Source organism: Giraffa tippelskirchi, chromosome 2, assembly GCF_054371585.1.
Source record: "Giraffa tippelskirchi isolate mGirTip1 chromosome 2, T2T-mGirTip1v1.2.pri, whole genome shotgun sequence".
In the NCBI taxonomy this organism is placed as follows: Eukaryota; Metazoa; Chordata; class Mammalia; order Artiodactyla; family Giraffidae; genus Giraffa; species Giraffa tippelskirchi.
Window position 1 is genome coordinate 14,038,896 of NC_137276.1, and position 21,597 is coordinate 14,060,492.

A 21,597-nucleotide genomic window follows, 5' to 3' on the forward strand; every position below is an offset into this window, starting at 1 on the left:
GAGTCCTGAGTTTAAGTCCCTGCTGGGACACCAGGGCAAGTCACTTCTTCCTTCTGGAAAATAAAGTTTCCAAAGTCATTCATTCCTTCTACAAAGGTGTAGATTAATGGCTGGATTAAAAGGGTGGCTGAAGAGTGAATGAGGTGGAAAGTGGAAGATGATAGGCAACGGGGACCAGGTCATCTGGAACCTTGGACTTCACCGTTCAACTTCAGCTTTCACCTTGCCTGAGACAGGGAACTGTATAAGTTTCTTGTGGCTCTTACAGCAAATTAACCACAAACAGTGGCTTAACACAAATTTATTCTCTTACAGTTCTGGAGGTCAAAAGCCCAATTTTCAGCAATCTCACTGGATGGAAATTAAAGTGTTCCTTTCTGAAGGCCGCCACAATTCGTGCTCTTGGCCCTCTTCCATCTTCAAAGTCAGCAATAGTGGACTGAGTCTTTCTCCCATCACATCATTCTGAGCTTCTGTCCTGCCTCCCTCTTCCACTTAGAAAAAAGAAACAACTTCTGTTTGGTTATCTGACTGTGCCAGGTCTTAGTTACAGCACGTGGGATCTTAGGTTGCTGCATACAATCTCTTAGTTGTGGCCTGTGGGATCTAGTTCCCTGACTAGAGATTGAACTTGGGCACCCTGTATCAGGAGTTCAGAGTCTTAGCCACTGGACCACCAGGAAAGTTCCCTCCTTCTTCCACTTTTAAGGACTCTTATGATCGTACTGGACACAACTGGATAATCCAGAATAATATCCCTCTTTTAAAGGAAGCTGAATAGCAAACTTAATTCCATCTGCAACATTAATTCCTTTTTGTTGTATAACACAACATACTGAAGGGTCCTGGGGATTAGGATGTGGACATCTTTGAGGAGGTCACTGTTCTGCCCACCAGGGCACCACTGGTGGTTTTGAGCACTTGAGTGAAACAATCAGACTTATGCTTTAATGCAGTCACAGGGGCATCTGTGTTTGAACAGACATCAGGGTGGCCAGGGAAGAAAGAGAGAGGCCACTGAAGAATCTTCTCTGAAAATCCAGGCCTAATATGGTGCTTGAACCAGGATGTTGAATTGGTAAAATTCCAAATATATTTTGAAGATAGAACCAACAGGATTGATCAACAGACCAGATGCAGATATACGCAAAAGAAAGGTGTCAAGGACAACAAGAAGCTTTAGGCTTGAGTACCTGGAAGAACAGAGGCACCATTAATAGAGGGCTGCCCGAAGAACCAGTAGTGGTGAATATCAGCTTAGTTTTGCACAGTATTAATATTTGAAGCCATGAGGTTGAATTAGATCACCTAAGGAGTGAATATAAAAACAGAAGAGGTGAATGTGCCCTGGGACACAGTTACACTGTGTCATCAGTTACACTGATTCCCAACAGTTGATCTGGACCTGCCAGTAGATCTCAAGGGCTTACAAACTCCAAGCCTCTTGCAGCTGCAGCCTATCATTCTCCCCCACAGTTACCTTCCTCTGCTTTGATGGGGAGTACAGCCAAGGGCAGTGTCTCTTCTCTCAGCCTAATGGGGCATTCTGGTATCAGTGCTGCCTCTTCCCTAGCCTCTTCCTTCAAACAAGTGGTCTCAAAGTTTCAGAAAAATAGGGTAGCTCTCTCTCACCAAAAGTGGAGAGGATGACATGTGAATATATTCATTCATTTAATAAATATCAGTTGAGCACTTACTATGTTCCAAGCTCTATGTTGAGGACTGGGAAACATTGTGGTTTATAAGACACATTGTACAAGTGATGACAAAAAGATGTGATGAACCTATATCAGGATTGAGTCCCATGGGTTCGCAAAAGAGTTGGATACGACTTAGTGACTAAACAACAACAACAGAGACCTGAGAAATAGCTAGATAGCTTAAGGGATATATTTCTCTAAAGCAAAAGAGGTCCAGAGGTGGGACTGCAAGGTTGTATATAGCTTCAGTATCATCAGTGTTCTAAGATTCTTCTTTCTGTTTAACTATCTTCAGTGCATTCTAAGGTTTTCTCCATATCTTGTGATATTTGCATTATTTTGTATCATTTTTATAAAATGGTTAGTGGGTTACTCACAAAGTCTCCATATTCACATGCTTTGGCTTTCTCATCCTATTTGTTCCCTCACCAAGAGGAATTCAGAATTTAACAGCAGAAGTGGTTCACGCCTCTGTCTGGCTGGTGAGAATGCTGGTCTTATTTGTACCCCATCTTCCAGTATTCAACTGCCTTTCCCCTTGGAACGGATACTTCCCAGGAAGGCTGGTGAGGCAGATACATTTCAATGACATCATTTGAAACTCATTAAAAGGTCAGCAGGCTGGCTAAGTACTTCTTCCTTCAAAAACATACTCAGAATCATAATTGTTGAGAGCTGGCGGTCAAAGGTTCTCAGACTTTTGAGTTTCTGTGAACTAGCATTAATATTTTTAAAAAAGTTGCTGAATTTCTATTCTTCCAGAGAATGCCATTAAAAATAATAAGCTTCTAGGAACACAGTATCAACCTCCCACAATAAACAGGACATCCCTCATAACAAAGAATTTTCCAGCTCCAAATGACAATAGTGCCAAAGTTCAGAAACCCTGGGTTAGCTGCCCTTAATGAAAGGCAAAAGAAGAAAAGCCCCCAACCTGGCAGACATTTGCATTGGCAGATACTGTTGAAATGTGGAAGTGGGTTGGCCAGATGGGCTATGATGAGGTCAGCTAGACAGGGGGTGGACTGGCTACCCCAGGCCTGGGCAGGGTGGAGGGACAGGGCCAACACTTATGGACATCTTGATTTTTAAGTGGGATAAGGCACATAAAATCTGTAACACTAAGCCTGACACATGGGCTTTCCTGATGGCTCAGCAGTAAAGAAACTGCCTGCAATGCAGGAGACGCCGGTTCAATCCCTGGGTTGGGAAGATTCCCTGGAGAAGGAAATGGCAACCCATTCCATCACTCTTGCCTGGCAAGTCCCATAAACAGAGGGGCCTGGCAGGCTACAGTCCATGGGGTGGCAAAGATTTGAACACAACTGAGCATGAGCACGAATGAACGAACTTTAGGGGACAAATTCTGCTGGGCACCCGATCAACACTATATAATGGGTTGAGAAGATTTGAGGTTATCAGAGGTAATCTGAGGAGTAAGGATGAGGTAGGAGAGCAGAACAGGGAAGAGCCTGCAAGATGGGAGTCTGAGACTGAGACTCCCAGGAAAATCATCAACTTCTGTGTGGGAGAGGGAAGTGGGCGAAGAATATTTTAAGATGCATAATGCATTAATGCACAATTTGAAGGTTTTGTATTTCAGTAATGTGAAGATTATTCAGATAGTCTTCCACCTCACCTCCGGCTTCTGTGATGTTTAGTACAATGTGAATGTGTTATTGGCTCAGTCCTGTCTGACTCTTTGCGGCCCCATGGACTGTAGCTCACCAGGCTCTTCTGTCCATGAAATTTCCCGGGCAAGAATACTGAAGCGGGTTGACATTTCCTTCTCCAGGGGATCTTTCCTACCCAGGGATCAAACCCAAGTCCTCTGCATTGCAGGCAGATTCCTTATCCTCTGAGTCATCAGGGAAGCCTTACTATAACGGTACAGGAGTATTACAAAGGTTTTTGGTGGAAATTAAGGGTCTACATTTCCCATTTGGGTTGAAACAGTGTAGAACTGAGCAACCCAAAAGCAGAAGCAGGAGCCAGAGGTGATCACAGGAAAAGAGGCTGCTTGGAGCTCCCAGATATCCCTGCAGGGTTCTGGACTTCCACAGGATGTGGAATATGGTTTTGAGCCTGGTTCTCTCAGCAGGCTTACATTTTCATAGTAAAGGAGCCATTCTGGTCTCATACTTGGGCATGAATAAGAAAGATGAGATCAGCTTGGTTCCAAAGTTCTATACCTGCTCCAGCTGGGTCAGAATTCTGTTTTCGTTCTAGACTCACCCAGACTCAGGACAGTCACTGGCTTGGGGATCTTCCAGGACTAGAGAGGAGCCCTGCCCTGGCCCCTTAAGGCTACCCAGAACCAACCAGACTTTTAGGTATGGAGTATTCTGATCCTTAGTTCAGAAAACTAAGATCATGGCATCTGGTCCCATCACTTCATGGCAAATAGATGGGGAAACATTGGAAATGGTGACAGACTGCCGGGAGCCAGCTCACGAGATCCCACCCATGACAGGGACATGAGGAGAAGGACTGATTGAGCAAGGCTTCTCAGGCCTCAGGGATTCTTGGAAGGCTGCCTCAGCTCTCACCTTAAAGATGATATCTGTCTTTCTGATATTTGCTACAATAAACCTCTTCTTATTTTCTGTGACTTAGGCAAAAGGCCTTTCCTGATTCTCTTCTAAAATAGATCAACCCGAAACCTCAATCTACAACGCCCCTGAAAACAGTAGCACTCAAATAAAATTATCTAGGATATAGAGTATACTAATCCAAATTCCTCTTGCTAGCATATTGGTTTGTTTAATAAATATACCTGTGCCTTTGGAGCTAATGTGCATGACTGCTCCTTAACAATAAACAATACTGAGAGCTTCCACACAGAAAGCCCCAATGGGCACAGAGCCCTTCGTAGGAAAAAAGGCTTATTAGAAAATATAAGAAATATTGCTTTATGAAACTGTTACTTAGTCTATATTTACTCACTATGTTTTTTGCTCTTAACGTATTTAACCTATATAATGAAAGCATAATAGTTAGAGATTTATATAAATAGAAGTTTAGCTTTAATACAAATAATAAGACAATTGTTAATTCAGCTGGTGATTTTGCTAAGAACTGACCTTTGTGCTACATTGTTTCAGCTTGCTGTACCATGACTTTATGGGACCACATTCTTTTCTGTTAGGTTCAAGGCATAAGATAGATTACAGAAAAACAGGTTGTACCTTGAAACTCTGAGTTTATAAATTCTTTCTTTGTCATAATCTGCTGTGCCTGTATTCTTTAAAAAATGTAACTCTGGTACTTTCTGTGCCTGATACAAAAGTGTTCTGGCTGATCAACCCTTATCAATAAAGGAGTCACCAGATGTTAGCAGGCCTCCAGGCCAGAAGATGATGTAAACAACTTTAAACTTTTTGTAACTAAAAAACACAAACAGTGTCCTGATTCCGATAAGGGTCAAAAACTGCTGACCCATTGATCTGATTTGGCATGACTCTACACTTTACATTTGTTTCTATGTACAAACTAAAAATATAAAAGCTGTCTTGAAAACAATAAAGTCGGAAGACACTTGGAAACACCAAGACTCGCTGTGTCTTCTCGTTCGCATCGCTGATGCCGTCCTTCCTGAGGGAACCCTGGACCAGCTGGAGCAGGACTCCGGCAACAGACTTTATTTTGGAGGGCTCCAAAATCACTGCAGATGGTGACTGCAGTCATGAAATTAAAAGATGCTTGCTCCTTGGAAGAAAAGCATGACCATGACCAGAGACATTACTTTGCTAACAAAGTCCATTTAGTCAAAGCTATGGTTTTTCCAGTAGTCAGGTACAGATGTGAGAGTTGGACTATAAAGAAAGCTGAGCGCCAAAGAATTGATGCTTTTGAATTGTGGTGTTGGAGAAGACTCTTGAGAGTCCCTTGAACAGCAAGGAGATCCAGCCAGTCCATCCTAAATATTCACTGGAAGGACGGATGCTGAAGCTGAAACTCCAGTACTTTGGCCACCTGATTCGACGAACTTGACTCATTTGAAAAGACCCTGATTATGGGAAAGATTGAAGGCAGGAGGAGAAGGGGACAACAGAGGATGAGATGGTTGGATGGCATCACAGACTCGATGGACATGAGTTTGAGTAAACTCTAGGAGTTGGTGATGGACAGGGAGGCCTGGCGTGCTGCTGTCCATAGGGTCCCAAACAGTCTGACACGATTGAGCGACTGGACAGAACTGAACTGATCTGACCCGTATGGGAGTAGGGGCAGATCTTTGTGTTGTCCCTGTGGTTGGAGCACAAAAGCATTTATGATGTAACCAGACGGCAGGGGGAGTAACATTGTTGCTGGGCAACCTGGCTTCATTAACTCTATGGCTTTCCTCAAGGTGCTACCCTGTGCAAAATTTCCTGAAGTCTTTCCTCACCTCCCCCTCCCTCTTTCCTAATTCCCCCTTCCTGTGCCCCAGGGAACCGATCAGCCCCCTTCCAACTCTAGCAGTCTTGTTATCCTAGTGCAGAGCAGTGACCGAGGACTTAGGGTTTAGTTTTAGACAAACCAGGCTCCATTGTGTAACCCTAAGGCAACTTCCTTTGCCTCTTCGCCAGCGCTTGCATTTGTAAAACGGATGGTGGCTAACTAAAACTGGTGGCTAACTAAAACTGTCTCTTAAATGGACTAAATGTGGCAATACACTCAGGGGCTTAACGCACTGCAAGAGCTTGACGGTGACTATTCATCTTCCAATCATCTGGCAAGTTCATCTCACTCCTCATCCATTCCTTGTAGCGGTTCTTTTTTGTCCTTCTGGTTTAAATCTCAAATATCTATCTAGGTAGTAAAGTTACTTCGCATCTGACGCCTTTTTTTGGTCTGTCCCTCCTTCCCAGGGCCCACCCTCTGCGGATGCAGAGCGTCTGTTGGTCAGACTGTTGGTCGGTTACGGCAGTCTCCGAGGCAATGCAATCTTGTCCTCGGCTTGGAAAGTCTCCGAACCGCTAGCTCAGATCCTCTGCGGCGCTGCCCTGCAGGGAAAGCCGCCAGCCCATTCTCAGGGGCGCGGGTGGAAGGAATCACACTGCGGCAGAGGTAACAGGGACCGAGGCCAATGAAGGGGGATGGGCGCATGAGAAGATAACGGGATGACCGGGATCAAGAACACGCCGCCACGCCCTCTCCGCCCGGCCTCTTATCCTCCAGCCGGTGGCCCCGGCTATCCTCCTAGATCCGGACGGCGGCTTCCGAAGTGACAGCCACGTGGACTGCAGGGGACTCGAATGTTGGCGTGGGGGCGGGGCTGGAAGGGCGCCCGAGAGGTGAAGAAGGACCCGCGTACGCATGCTCGGGCGCTGGCTGCCAGGCGACGCCGCCGGGAGCGAGTACGCTCCTGACGTCACGCGCCGCTCGTCCAATGAGCGGCGGTCGGAGGGAGGCGCCGTTCCGCCCCCTCCCGCCCCCGCCGCCGCCACCTCCACCACGGCAGCCGCCTTCGGGAGTGTCTGAGGGGGCACGGGGGCGCCGCAGGCTCGGGCGCTGCAGCGCGCGGTCCGGAGCCGCCGGACGAGGCCCAGCTTGCCGCTTGCTCCGACTCCCGCCGCCCGATGTCCTCAAGATGGAGGCAGAGGGGAGGGCGGCGTGAAGAAAGCGGCGCTGTGGGCGCTGGGGCAAGGGCCCGGGCGCCCCGGGCGGAGGCGGCGGCGGCGGCGGCGGGATGGGGCTGCTCCTCATGATCCTGGCGTCGGCCGTGCTGGGCTCCTTCCTCACGCTCCTCACCCAGTTCCTGCTGCTGTACCGCAAACAGCCCGAGCCGCCGCCGGACGAGGCCGCCCGCGCGGCCGACGGCTTTCGCTACATCAAGCCGGTGCCGGGCCTGGCCCTCAGAGAGTACCTTTATGGCGGCGGCGGCGGCGGCGGGGCTGAGGAGCCCTCTGGCGGGCCCCCCGATGGCGGCGCGACCCCGGCCCCCGAGACCCCCGCCCCGCCAACGCGGGAGACCTGCTACTTCCTCAACGCCATCATCCTGTTCTTGTTCCGGGAGCTGCGGGACACCGCGCTGGCCCGCCGCTGGGTCACCAAGAAGATCAAGGTGGAGTTCGAGGAGCTGCTGCAGACCAAGACGGCCGGGCGCTTGCTGGAGGGCCTGAGCCTGCGGGACGTGTTCCTGGGCGAGACCGTGCCCTTCATCAAGACCATTCGGCTTGTCCGGCCCGTGGCGCCCTCGGCCACCGGGGAGCCCGACGGCCCCGAGGGGGAGGCGCTGCCCCCCGCCACCACCCCCGAGGAGCTGGCTTTTGAGGCGGAGGTGGAGTACAACGGGGGTTTCCATCTGGCCATCGACGTGGACTTGGTCTTCGGCAAGTCAGCCTACCTGTTCGTCAAGCTGTCGCGGGTGGTGGGGAGGCTGCGCTTCGTCCTCACCCGCGTGCCCTTCACCCACTGGTTCTTCTCCTTCGTGGAGGACCCGCTGATCGAGTTCGAGGTGCGCTCCCAGTTCGAAGGGCGGCCCCTGCCCCAGCTCACCTCCTTCATCGTCAACCAGCTCAAGAAGATCATCAAGCGCAAGCACACCCTTCCGAGTTACAAGATCAGGTGAGAGGAAGGTTGCGGGGGAAGGTTGCCCGGGCGCGAGGGCCCCCTGGCTGCTGGGACCTCGAGCCTGGTAGGGCACTACCTCCGTCGTTGGGTGGGAAAGGCAAAGACTTATTCATCCCGTGCTTTCCAGGACTCTTCCCGACACCCTGGACAGGGCTCTCAATTAAGTGCCCACATTCTTTGCTTCCGAAGGGCATTAATAGGAGCTGGAAGCCTTTCCTTGTGCTCTTGGGCATCCACGGTGCTGTCAGCGCGGGTCGAAGCAGCATATTGAAAATGGAAGGGAAGTCCGTCCCTCCCTGGACGGCTCTGGGACTGTTGAGAAACTATTTCTCTAGGTGATTGCTGCGTTGAGGGCAGCTTTGCAGCATCGCCTTGGCCACATTGAGAAATTGTTGGTGGACACCAAGTACAGGCATGAGGAGTGTGCTGGAGCCCAGAGCTGTTGTATTTTGCAACCGCAGGCCAGTTTTGCTGTGATGCTTTGGCAACTTTTCAAAGCAGAGGCAGCATCTTTTGGAAAGGAGTACTTTTCCACTGCAAATTGGAAACTAGTTGAGAGCCTACACATCTTGTAGTTCTCTGTACCTTTTGTGTTAATGTCATCTGGGGTAAATTCTGTAGCACAACCCTAGGCTGCCCCTGACCTTTCAACTCTATTTGACTGTAGGTTCCTCCTTCAGTACCTGAAATTGCCCAGCAGGTAGTATTTTAAGATGGGTAGTGATTTTAACTTTGTAAAGCCTACCTATATCTGGGGGCTTGATTTTTATGAAGTATACTATTTTGATTAATGTACAAGGGTTTGGATTTTTATTTATTTATTTATTTTTAATATCATAGAAGTGGAAAGGGAAAAGAAGTTTTGTGGGGCTAGATCTTCACTTTGGTCTGGGAAGGCTTGTCGGTGTTGAAGGGTCATATATGGCTGCTGCTGCTGCTAAGTTGCTTCAGTCCTGTCCGACTCTGTGCGACCCCATAGACGGCAGCCCACCAGGCTCCCCCGTCCCTGGGATTCTCTGGCTATTTCTTCTAAAACAGATACATTTTAAAATTTTACTTTCTGTTGTTTAATTTTGTGTTCATTAATGTGTTTAATCCTTTTGGATTTTGTTCTTTACTATAAAATTATGTCAGTCTGGTATTTGCCTTACTTAGTTCCCTTTAGTGGAAGTTACATATTTCTAGATCACTAACTTGCTACCACAGTTTAAAACATCAGTGACCCAGATAATTCAGGAATGTTTTATGTTTGGGACGAAGTATTGACTTGTGTTATGTGGCAGATTTGCCTTAGTAGTTGTGTTTGTTTAGGCTAATAGCACAGTGACAGCTTAAAACCGTCAGATGGCAGAAATTTATAATGGAAACATTTCCATAGATTTGCAGAGGATGGTGAACTGGTCATTCACTGTCTGATTTCCTGTTCTGTGAAGTAGAACATACTTTATGAAATCTACTCTTTCAGCTCTGGAATATGTGACTAAATTTCAATGAGTTGCAGTGTTTAAGCAGTTAGGTGTTTATAGCAGTCTGTGGCTGAGAAAGTCATGAGAGAAAGTTGTTACAGATTTTGATATGTTTTCACAACTTCAATTCTAATATTTTCTAAGTGGCTTTAAGATGCCAAAAACTTGACTAAGCTGTTACTAATATTTGGGAGTTATTTGCAGGATAGCCAGTGGTAATGGGATTACATGTCATTTTGAGTTGGTTGTTTTTTTGTTTGTTTTCAGTGTCGACTTGAAATTCAGTTAAATCTGAAGGAAATTATGATGAGGAGTTACGGAGCCATTAAGAGGTTTATTTCCTTTGAAGGAACTTTTGGCATCTGTTTAATTGAATAGCATCATCATTTAAAATATAGTCAAATTACTTTTATTTACTGTATCCAAAAGGATTTTTAGAAAACCTAAAAATCTTGGGTGTGTTTGGGTATAATGATGTTTCAGCTTTTAAACCTTCAACGTTAAATGGTCACCTCCGGAAGTCTACACACTTGTGCTCTATATTCCAAAGCATTTCAATAGTCAGTAAGTACTGCACAGAATATATCACTCAATCTGTAAATATTTACTGTGCATCTGCTGTGTGCTTAACCATTATTCTGGGTACAGGATTTCAATACAGGCTCAACCCTAATGGAGACAGGAGTTTAGTGAGGATTGAATTAGTTGTACTTAATAAGATTTAGCTAGAATGTCATTGATGGGGTAACACTGAAGCAACTAGGAAGCTGATTTTAGTTTAGTAAAAGAAAATGATAGAAGTATGAGGATGGGGAGTGCTGCTTCAGAAAGTGTTGAGTTCTCTTATCTCTGTGTAGCTGTTCTGCCAGGAATATTTTAAGCTACTGATGTTGTGGAGCAAATTCAAGTTTCAGCAAAGAGAATGAATTAAAATATATTTAAGATGTGTCACAATTCTCATAATGAGAATTAAAATAGCTGTGGTTTCTCCTTTTTTTTTTATAGGTGGGGGAAGAGTGCTCAGAGTAGTCAGATGGTGAAATCCAGCTCAAATAAAGTCAGACTATCCTTTTTTCCTAAACTATACTGTGTTGTCCTTAAGGGATTTTTAAAGTATGCCATCAAAATAATGTACGTGGGGGGTATCCTTCCAAATTAACTGAGAACTCTTAAGAGGCATGTGACTGTACAGCTTTTTTTCCCCCTTAAATCAGAAGTTTTGAGAAAGATTCCTTTTAAATTTAAATCATAAGGTTAAATCTTTGGGTGCTGCCCTATTTAGCATTTCATTTTTAATCCAACAGATTTGTTTCCAAATAGAAGGTCTTGCTAGTTTATCCTCTTTAGCTGTCTAATCTACTTAGTAGAGCTAAAGCAGCAGTAAACTGTGTTGAGTTTTAGGATCTTTTGGCACTTGAAATTATTCTAAAGCAGAAATATCTTAACAGTTGACCTTGTTGTCACTTCTTCCCCCTCTTCATTTGTTTTTCCATTTTCATGTTGCTAAAGGAAAAGTGTAAAGTGGCCCATAAGGGCTACCAGTTCTCATCAGGAGATGGGAATGCAGCTCACGTGGTTGGCTGCTTTCTAAGGACCTAGCTGATAGACACTTCATTTTACCCAGCTAACATAGTTGGTAAAGGTTGTAGTATTTTTTTAATGAGTATACATTTTTTTACATATTATTCTAATTTTATTAATATTCCAATGTCACTATCTTAGTGTTATTTTTTTTATTTTTTTCTTAAAACGTACACTTTAAAATAGTAAATTAAAGCCATCATTTTAAAAATTATTATTAACCAAAAATTCGTCTTCAAGAGAAGAAGATTACCATCAGTGTTCTTTTCTTCTCTCTCTTTTTTTTTGTTCTCAAAAAATTTTTTTTTCTTTGATTTTTCATTAGCAGAGAATTGTGGATTACCAGTGCTCTTGACTACATGGGGAACCCATCTTCAACATGAAAGCTGAGAAATAGTCCTGAGGAGTTTAGGGTTTGCGAGTCAGGTATTTGAGATTCTTACTGATGCTCCTCTTCCTAGGGTATCATTGCTGAGTAGTCAGCAGTGGTTGCATACTGAAAGGCCAGATCTAGTTCGTAGGTACTTTTAGTTTGGCCTACACTGTAGTTTTTTTGTTTCTTCATTGCCAACATTTAAAAATAGAAAATATTGCATTATTTGGATTTCTGGCTTCTCTTAGGAAAATCTGGAAGACCTTAAAGCAGTAGGCCTGCATTCGTTCTAGCAGTAATAAGATGGGAGAGATGGAGTCTAGTCATAGCTGCAGGAAGCTCTTACATAGAGTGAGTCCCCACCCACTTGCTACAGTTACGGATGACATTTGCCTGGCCTGGCATTATATACATTTGAAATTGCTTACTAAATGAAGACCATTACTCGTGCTCTTCACTGCAAATGGGAAGAGTTAGTTAGTAGCTGGGTAGTAAAGGGTGATCATTTTTATCCCTTTTTAAACATTATATCTTTGAAAAGCCTTTCACTGAACAACCTTATTTTATAAAAGATACTATCATTATAATGTTGAATGTTAAAACATCATTCTGTTGGAAATCTTTTAAAAATCCCTTAAAATATTTTTCGTTTCTCTGCAGTGTAGTGATAGTAAGTAGACAGTGGCTGCTTTTCCCTTGAGTTTACTGGACTTTTGCTTTAGTGCAAAGTGTGGGTCATCAATTAACTATGTGTAAGTGTTTACTTCTCTGAGTTACAAATAAGGGGGCATCTACTTATTGACACTATTTGAATTTAATAAATGAGTATAGAAAAATATTGGAAAACTTCACTTTTCAAGTTCATGGAATGTCTTCTGAGCATGACTATTTTGTTGAAACTGTTTCATTCTTTTACTCTTAAAAATGTTCTGATATATATTTGTAGAAAATTTTCACATATTCTTAGTGACTGGAGATTGAGGATAGGTCTGTATTTAGTTCAGTAGGGTCTTTTAGCATAATTAGCTGTATCTTCTCTAATATATGATTAATTTCAGAGAACTAAATTAGGCTTGGTCTGGAAAGCCTCATACTCTATAAAGTAGCTTGTAATTGTGTTATTTCTTCCTTGGTCGGAGATGAGAAAGAAAAACATTTATTCTTAATGTTAATTATAACTTTTAAAAATTTTATTGAATATTGGAGGTAAAGATGGTTTCTAGTAATCAATGTCTTCTTAAAAAATTTTCAAAGTGAATTCTCTGAAAGCTGACAAAATCTTTGTAAAGTTAAGTGTATTGTACTGTGTTTATTCACTTACACTTTCATACTTTTCTTTCGTATATAGATAGCTTTTAAAAGATATCTTTGCTTAGACTGGAAAATACTTTAAAAAATAGCTACTAATCATAATTTTACTTATGTTAGCAGGAAATAAAACTCATCTTTGGTACTTTGGGATAGTGAAGACAAGGACATTGAGATATCACTCTAGCTGTTCTAGAGTAATGATGTATTAGCTAATTTTTTATATGTTAGTTCTTGTACTTCTGCTTAGGTAAGTATCTCTATATAAATGGAATTGTAAGATAACATTGTCTTAGATAAATAATTGTCACTTTTAAAATAGTCACTTATTTTTAGTAACTATTTCCTGAAGACTACCATACCTAACAGAGAAGGAAATGGCAACCCACTCCAGTATTCTTGCCTGGACAGTTCCATGGACAGAGGAGCCTGGTGGGCTACAGTCCATGGGGTTGCAAAGAGTTGGACACGACTGAGTGACTAACACACACACACACACCATACCTAGGGTTGTGGTAAGAGTATGATGATAAAAATGGTTATAGCATAGTTCATGCTTTCAGGCTGGTTAGTCTTCCTGGGGAAAACAAAAAACAGTTAAAGCTCATTATACTGGCATTTGTATATATTTAAGACCTCCAGTTTTGTGAGAAATGAAGAGGAGCGATCAGTGTCTGCTAGGCAAACACTTGATTACTTTGTGCTGTATAATATTTTGTGACCTTGGAATACCTGAGTATGCTCTGGTTTAGTGCTGGTTTTAACTTCTTGCTAGTTGGGTTTTCTTCAGCTATTTTGAATTATTATGGTTTAGGCATTTAAAACACTTTAGATGGAAAATAGTATATTGAAAATTAAATCTTTGCTCTAAAAATTTGACTTACATATTGAAAAGAGAAGATTAATAATGAGGAAACTGTTGGAGTCTAATCATTAGTGTAGAGATCTGTTGGCTTCTGAGAAAGCCCTACTGTGTTACTGGAAATAAACAAAGCAGATCACTATAAAGTAGATTGCATTGAGGGAGCATGCCTGATCAAACACTTAATACTGACTTATAAATATTACTGTCTATTATATGGGATAGAGGCACAGGTAATAAAATCAGTTTGCTAACTATATGCAAAGCACTGTGTGTGTACTTACATATACTTGCTATCTTTTTCATAGTTACAGGAACTGTAGGAGACGGCAGTATCTCATTTTTAGTGACATTGGAATTTTGAGACTTCCAGGGGGTTAGTGACTTTCTCAGAGTCCTTTTAAAAAGTCCTGGACTCCCAAAGCCATGCTGTGTTATTTCTATGGAGATAAATCAGTGGTTACTCTAAATATACCAGGAGTTTGCAAACAAACTGGTGCTAGGCTCACAAATTAAGGATGGCTTTTACACTTTTTAACTTTACATTTTGAAGTTGTTCAAACAAAAAGAAGAAGAATGTGCAACAGACCATATTCACCCATGGATTCTAAAATATTTCCTTTCTGGTCCATTATAGAAAAAGGTTTGCTAATCCCTGGTCTAAACCCTGAAACATAAAGCCCTAAAAAAAAAAAACTGTGCTTAAGTGTATGCAAAAAAGGAACATGTGCGCATATACAATACGTTGAAAGATACTTTTAAACCTTTTTTTGAGGGTCCTATCTTTTTGGAAAGCTAATGATAACTGCGGTACTTTGCGGAAAAATGCATAAACAGTTTAATTTCATGGACTTTTTTAGTCCCCTGGAAACCTATCTGGGGTTCTCAACCCAGGTTGCATAGTAAACACAAAGGGATACAGTTTTCTTTCCATAAATATAACTAAAACTAATCTTCTGAAATAAATATTAAGTACTTCATACTTTTGCTGGTCTTCTTATATGGCTTCTGTGACTGACTGACCCAGCATTTCTTCCCTTCTCATTCTCCGTACCCTCCGAACATTGTCACCTGGAAACAAGTGCTGTTAAATCCCTTTGTTTCTTTCTAGAGTCACAGGACCTACCAACACTTTTGTCATGACATCAGGGCATCACACTTCATTGGAAAGTTGTAAAGCACCTACCTAGTCATTAGCAGAAGTTTTACAGAGTAGTTTCAAAATCTCTCTTGCCAAATTGCTAGGACTTCGATAAAACCACATACTGTATTTGTATTAGGGAGAAATGAGGTGTAAGTGTTAATTCAGTTCATTTCAGCTCAGTCGCTCAGCCGTGTCTGACTCTTTGCGACCCCATGAACCACAGCACGCCAGGCCTCCCTGTCCATCACCAACTCCTGGAGTCTACCCAAACCCATGTCCATCAAGTCGGTGATGCCATCCAACCATCTCATCCTCTGTCGTCACTTTCTCCTCCTGCCCTCAATCTTTCCCAGCATCAGGCTGTTTTCCAGTGAGTCAGCTCTTCGCATCAGGTGGCCAAAGTATTGGAGTTTCAGCTTCAACATCAGTCCTTCCAATGAACATCCAGGATTGATCTCCTTTAGGATGGACTGGTTGGATCTCCTTGCAGTCCAAGGGACTCTCAAGAGTCTTTTCCAACACCACAGTTCAAAAGCATTGATTCTTTGGTGCTCAGCTTTCTTTATAGTCCAGCTCTCTCATCCATACATGACCACTGGAAAAACCATAGCCTTGACTAGATAGACCTTTGTTGGCAAAGTAATGTCTCTGCTTTTTAATATGCTGTCTAGGTTAGTCATAACTTTCCTTCCAAGGAGCAAGCGTCTTTTAATTTCATGGCTGCAATCACCATCTGCAGTGATTTTGGAGCCCAGAAAAATAAAGTCAGCCACTGTTTCCCCATCTGTTTGCCATGAAGTGATGAGACCAGATGCTATGATCTTAGTTTTCTGAATGTTGAGCTTTAACTTTTTCACTCTCCTCTTTTACTTTCATCAAGAGGCTCTTTAGATCTTCTTCACTTTCTGCCATAAGGGTGGTGTCATCTGCATATCTGAGGTTATTGATATTTCTCCCGGTGTTAATTATTTACCTTCAAATGAGTAGAACTGCAGGTGTTACAGAGAGGCTGCCAGTACTGTGGAATTATTTCATTCTTTTGTTTGAGGATACAGAGAAGTACTTCAATTATCTATTCCGGTAAATAGAGCTTATTTAACTTATACGCAGAGTACATCATGAGAAACGCTTGGCTGGAGGAAGCACAAGCTGGAATCAAGATTGCTGGGAGAAATAGCAATAACCTCAGATATGCAGATGACACCACCCTTATGGCAGAAATCAAAGAAGAACTAAAGAGCCTCTTGATGAGAGTGAAAGAGGAGAGTGAAAAAGTTGGCTTAAAGCTCAACATTCAGAAAACTAAGATCATGGCATCTGGTCCCATCACTTCATGGGAAATAGTTGGGGAAATAGTGTCAGACTTTATTTTTTCGGGCTCCAAAATCACTGCTGATGGTGATTGCAGCCATGAAATTAAAAGACGCTTACTCCTTGGAAGGAAAGTTATGACCAACCTAAACAGCATATTGAAAAGTAGAGACATTACTTTGCCAGCAAAGGTCCATCTAGTCAAGGCTATGGTTTTTCCAGTAGTGATGTATGGATGTGAGAGTTGGATGGTGAAGAAAGCTGAGTGCCGAAGAATCGATGCTTTTAAACTGTGGTGCTGGAGAAGACTCTTGAGAGTCCCTTGGACTGCAAGAAGATCCAACCAGTCCATCGTAAAGGAGATCAGTCCCGGGTGTTCATTGGAAGGACTGATGTTGAAGCTGAAACTCCAATAGTTTGACCACCTCATGCGAAGAGTTGACTCATTGGAAAAGACCTTGATGCTGGGAAGGATTGGGGGCAGGAGGAGAAGGGGATGACAGAGGATGAGATGGCTGGATGGCATCACCGACTCGATGGGCATGAGTTTGGGTGGACTCCGGGAGTTGGTGATGGACAGGGAGGCCTGGCGTGCTGTGATTCATGGGGTTGCAAAGAGTTGGACACGACTGAGCGACTGAACTGAACTGAAATAGAGCTTTGGATTACCATATACCTTAATTCAGCACTCTGCTGCTGAAAAGGACCTTGGACAAAAGGCTTTTATCTTCTCTTAGTCTCAGTTTCCATATTTGTAAAATAGAGATGAAATAATATCTATCTAATTGGAGATAATAAATGTCAGATATGATACCTACTGAATAAATATATCTTTCCTTTAGTTACTAATTGAATGTACACATTTATTGATTATCCTATGTTCATCACGTTTTGCTAAAGATATGTCAGAAATTTGTTAGGTGATACTGTAAAAAAATTTCTCTTCAAATGAGTGATATGCTCATTGTAAAAAAAAATACAGAGAAAATCTGTTAGAGAAAATCACAGTGCAAAATCTCCTGTAATATGTTTTCTTAAAGAAAACTGTTAAATTCAGGGGCTATTCTTTCATATTTTTTTCTAAATGTATTCTAGTTTGTTGTTGTTCAGTCACTAAGTCATGTCCGACTCTTTGTGACCCTGTGGATTGCAGCACAGCAGGCTTCCCTGTCCTTGACTATCTCCTGGAGTTTGCTTAGATTCCTGTCCGTAGAGTTGGTGCTGCTATCTAACCACCTGATCCTCTGCCACCCTCTTCTTCTTCTGCCTTTAATCTTTCCCAGCATCAGGGTCTTTTCCAATAAGTTGGCTCTTCACATCTGGTGGCCAGAGTATTGGAGCTTCCCTCTGTCCATGGGATCCTCCCAGCAAGAACACTAGAACAGGTTGCCGTTTCCTCCTCCAGGGGATCTTCCCTAACCAGGGAATCCAGCCAGTGTCTCCTGCATTGGCAGGTGGATTCTTTACCCCTAGTGCCACCTGGGAAGCCCCTGTAGTTTGTTACTAATTTATAAAAACAGTTGGTATCCCACTGTTAGCATCTTTCTTTTTTTGTTTGTTTTTTTTTTTGCTCACTGTATCTTAGGTTTTTAAATGTACCAGCTTTATTTTCTTTTTAAAGTTGCTTGGAGTTACACTGATGCAGGTACCACAAGGTAACCAATTCCTTGTTGATTTTTTTCCCCAGTTTTTCACTAATATAAATAATGGTACCATAGACATTTCTCTGTCGATGTATCTTTGAGTAGATACTAGTTTTTTTTCTTGTGATTTGTTTTTTTGAAGGAGTATGGTTTTTTTGATTTGTTTTGGTTTTTCCCCATTTTTTTTTGCCAGTGTTCAAGTAGTATTTAGGAGCGTTAAGAAGTTGAAGATACACTCCTCGCTCTTTTAATTTCATTCCACGATGTACCCATTGTTGAGTGTGTGGTGTACACCTGGCTCTGCTCAATCACAGGCGCATCAATACAAACCTTTGAGGTGTACACCAAACTCTAACGCTCAAACACACATATTCAAGCCTCTTATATACTGAGGAGGTGCCTGACTCTTCCTCTTTCCCTCCCACTCCATGTTCCCATCCTTTTCTCCTTAATAAAAAAAATTGGGAGTGTAATATAAATGTGACCCTGAAAATTGGTTTGTAGGTGTAACACGAACATCCCTCCAGGCAGTATGTGTAGGTCTCATTCACTGATTTATTCCACTCCTGGCCATACCTTATTGTCTATAACTCGTATTTTCTCTGGCTCTGACCTTATATTCTATACCTCTTCCTCTCACTTAGTTTGTTCCGGCCTCCTGAGTGTTCTCACACTCCAATCTTGCGGCCATTGCGAGGCCTTGGCTAGTTGTTCTCCAGGAATATTTTTCCTACAGATAGCCAAAGAGCTCACCCTGTCACTTTTCAGGTCCTTGCTTCCATATCAACTTTTAGTTATCCTGTATAAAAAAGTACATTAGCGTGTTATATGTGGAATTATTATTTTTTTTGCACAGACTTTTTACTGACGCATTGTGTGTGTGTGTTTCTGTATGTGATATAGAAACTGCCCAAATCCTAAGGGTACACTTAAATTCTCACAAAGTGAACTCAGCCTTGTAACTGAAGTGCTGGGATGTTGAATTTAGTCTGAAGAATACCTGTTCATTGACTTTCTTTAAATGGAATGTATAGAATATATTAACTTTTTTTTAATGGTTGAAGGTTGTCATTATAAACACAGACTGATGATATGTAATCCAATTCTGATTGTAAAGAGGAATGCCTTCTCTCCCAACACACATGCATGCACTGAAATGATGCTGATTGAGGTTTCCAAAAGTTCACAGTGCTGACTTCAGGGTCTATCAGGCACCTTATGGACACCATCTCTCCTTCTCTGATTGTTACACACAAACAAAGACAAAACATGAATGCATTTGCAACCTTCTCTAAAACTCTAGAAGCCTTGGTTTTTGATTTCACACTCTTTGGAAAGGTCAGTATTGATAAACTAGATTATCATCCTTCCCTTGGACTGATATAGAATAACAATAAAACTTATTTTCACGTAATTACCAGTTTTCTTAAAACCAGCGGAATGCTTCAGAACATGTATTTCTTTTGTAATCAGCACAGTTCAGTTCAGTCGCTCAGTCGTGTCCGACTCTTTGTGACCCCATGAATCGCAGCACGCCAGGCCTCCCTGTCCATCACCAACTCCCTGAGTCTACCCAAACCCATGTCCATCGAGTCAGTGATGCCATCCAGCCATCTCATCCTCTGTCATCCCCTTCTCCTCCTGCCCCCAATCCTTCCCAGCATTAGGGTCTTTACTAGTGAGTCAGCTCTTCGCATGAGGTGGCCAAACTATTGGAATTTCCGCTTCAACACCAGTCCTTCTAATGAACACCAAGGACTGATCTCCTTTACGATGGACTGGTTGGATCTTCTTGCAGTCCAAGGGACTCTCAAGAGTCTTCTCCAGCACCACAGTTCAAAAGCATCAATTCTTCGGCACTCAGCTTTCTTCACCATCCAACTCTCACATCCATACATGACTACTGGAAAAACCATAGCCTTGACTAGATGGACCTTTGTTGGCAGAGTAATGTCTCTGCTTTTCAATATGCTGTCTAGGTTGGTCATAACCTTCCTTCCAAGCAGTAAGCGTCTTTTAATTTCATGGCTGCAATCACCATCTGCAGTGATTTTGGAGCCCCCCAAAATAAAGTCTGACACTGTTTCCCCATCTATTTCCCATGAAGTGATGGGACCAGATGCCATGATCTTAGTTTTCTGAACGTTGAGCTTTAAGCCAACTTTTTCACTCTCCTCTTTCACTCTCATCAAGAGGCTCTTTAGTTCTTCTTTGATTTCTGCCATAAGGGTGGTGTCATCTGCATATCTGAGGTTATTGATATTTCTCCCAGCAATCTTGATTCCAGCTTGTGTTTCTTCCAGCCCAGCGTTTCTCATGATGTACTCTGCATATAAGTTAAATAAGCAGGGTGACAATATACAGCCTCGATGTACTCCTTTTCCTATTTGGAACCAGTCTGTTGTTCCATGTCCAGTTCTAACTGTTGCTTCCTGACCTGCATACAGGTTTCTCAAGAGACAGGTCAGATGGTCTGGTATTCCCATCTCTTTCAGAATTTTCCACAGTTTATTGTGATCCACACAGTCAAAGGCTTTGGCATAGTCAATAAGCAGAAATAGATGTTTTTCTGTGTAATCAGCACATTGGGTCTTTATTTTATGCCCATGAATTCTTTATATATTACAGGGGAAATGGAGCTGATGGTATGCTAGGTGAATTACTGAAATATCTATGCTTTGATTTGCATAACTTTTATTAAAAGGCTGCACAATTTCCCCTTCCCCAGCATAATTAGTTTTTCTCGATATGTACTTACAACAAATGTGCTGATTAGCAAGCACAACAGTAAAGATGTTCTAGAAGAGTTTATTCTTTTGTATTGGACTTTCCAGGTGGCTCAGGAATAAAGAATCTGCCTGTAGTTCAGAAGACGCTGGGGAGACAGGTTTGATCCCCGGGTTGGGAAGATCCCCTGGAGTAGAGCATGGCAACCCACTCCCAGTATTCTTGCATGGAGAATCCCATGACAGAGGCCTGGTCGCAGAGTCGGACACAACTGAAGTGACTGAGCATGCACGCATTCTTTTGTATTAAGTACCTGTTAATGTGTACTTGTTTCATTTGGTGAGGTATGTGCCTGTTATTGAATAGGTGTTTGTTTAGAAATGGTGTTTCTGCTAGGATTAACTCCATATCCTCCTAGATAATCTGCAGTTGTAACTGACTATTGTTTTTAGTTTTTTCTGCTGTAAAATCTTTAGTAGCAATATGGGGAGATAGTATTTCTGTTTAGTAGCTGGCTATAAGAATCTCTGTTTTGAAAATGACTGTGTTCTTAGTACAGCTGTTTCATGCAGGCATCAGTACCTACTAAACAGAACATCTGGTGTTGTGTGCTAACTCATTGTTCTGCTCACACAATAGCCTGTCATGAATGTAAGATTATACTCATACTCATTACTAAGGATGGATGTGGTTGCTGACTGCACAGTCTCTCTACCTTAGTTATTCGTTCAAGCAAGTAAATTATTCAAAGCTTTTAGTTCTGTGAAACTTGGTATAGCTGAAGTTAAGAGCCATTCTTCTATAACTAATTCCATCGTATGATAATTATTTTTTATAACACACTGAAAATTTTGTTCTCACCATTATTAAGTACAATATTCTGTAAAATTCAGGAAGATAATGTCTGGTCTATTTTAATATTTA

The 21,597-nt window shown here is 42.5% G+C and overlaps 1 protein-coding gene and 1 long non-coding RNA gene across 2 annotated transcripts in view; one reads left to right on the forward strand and one right to left on the reverse strand.

Moving 5' to 3' along the window:
• Window positions 1-286: 286 nt before the first annotated feature.
• Window positions 287-6,981, reverse strand: LOC145539432 (uncharacterized). The gene is made up of 3 exons (XR_014077792.1): window positions 4,784-6,981; window positions 2,078-2,263; window positions 287-1,193 (listed from the first exon to the last, which is right to left on the reverse strand). It is a non-coding gene; the product is annotated as an uncharacterized LOC145539432 (long non-coding RNA).
• Window positions 6,982-7,148: 167 nt separating this feature from the next.
• PDZD8 (PDZ domain containing 8) overlaps window positions 7,149-21,597 on the forward strand; it is an 83,533-nt gene continuing 69,084 nt past the window's right edge. Inside the window, exon 1 of the mRNA XM_081573467.1 lies at window positions 7,149-8,252. Coding sequence (XP_081429593.1) covers window positions 7,375-8,252 — 878 coding nt within the window. The 5' untranslated portion in view covers window positions 7,149-7,374. The remainder of the gene's footprint in view (window positions 8,253-21,597) is intronic.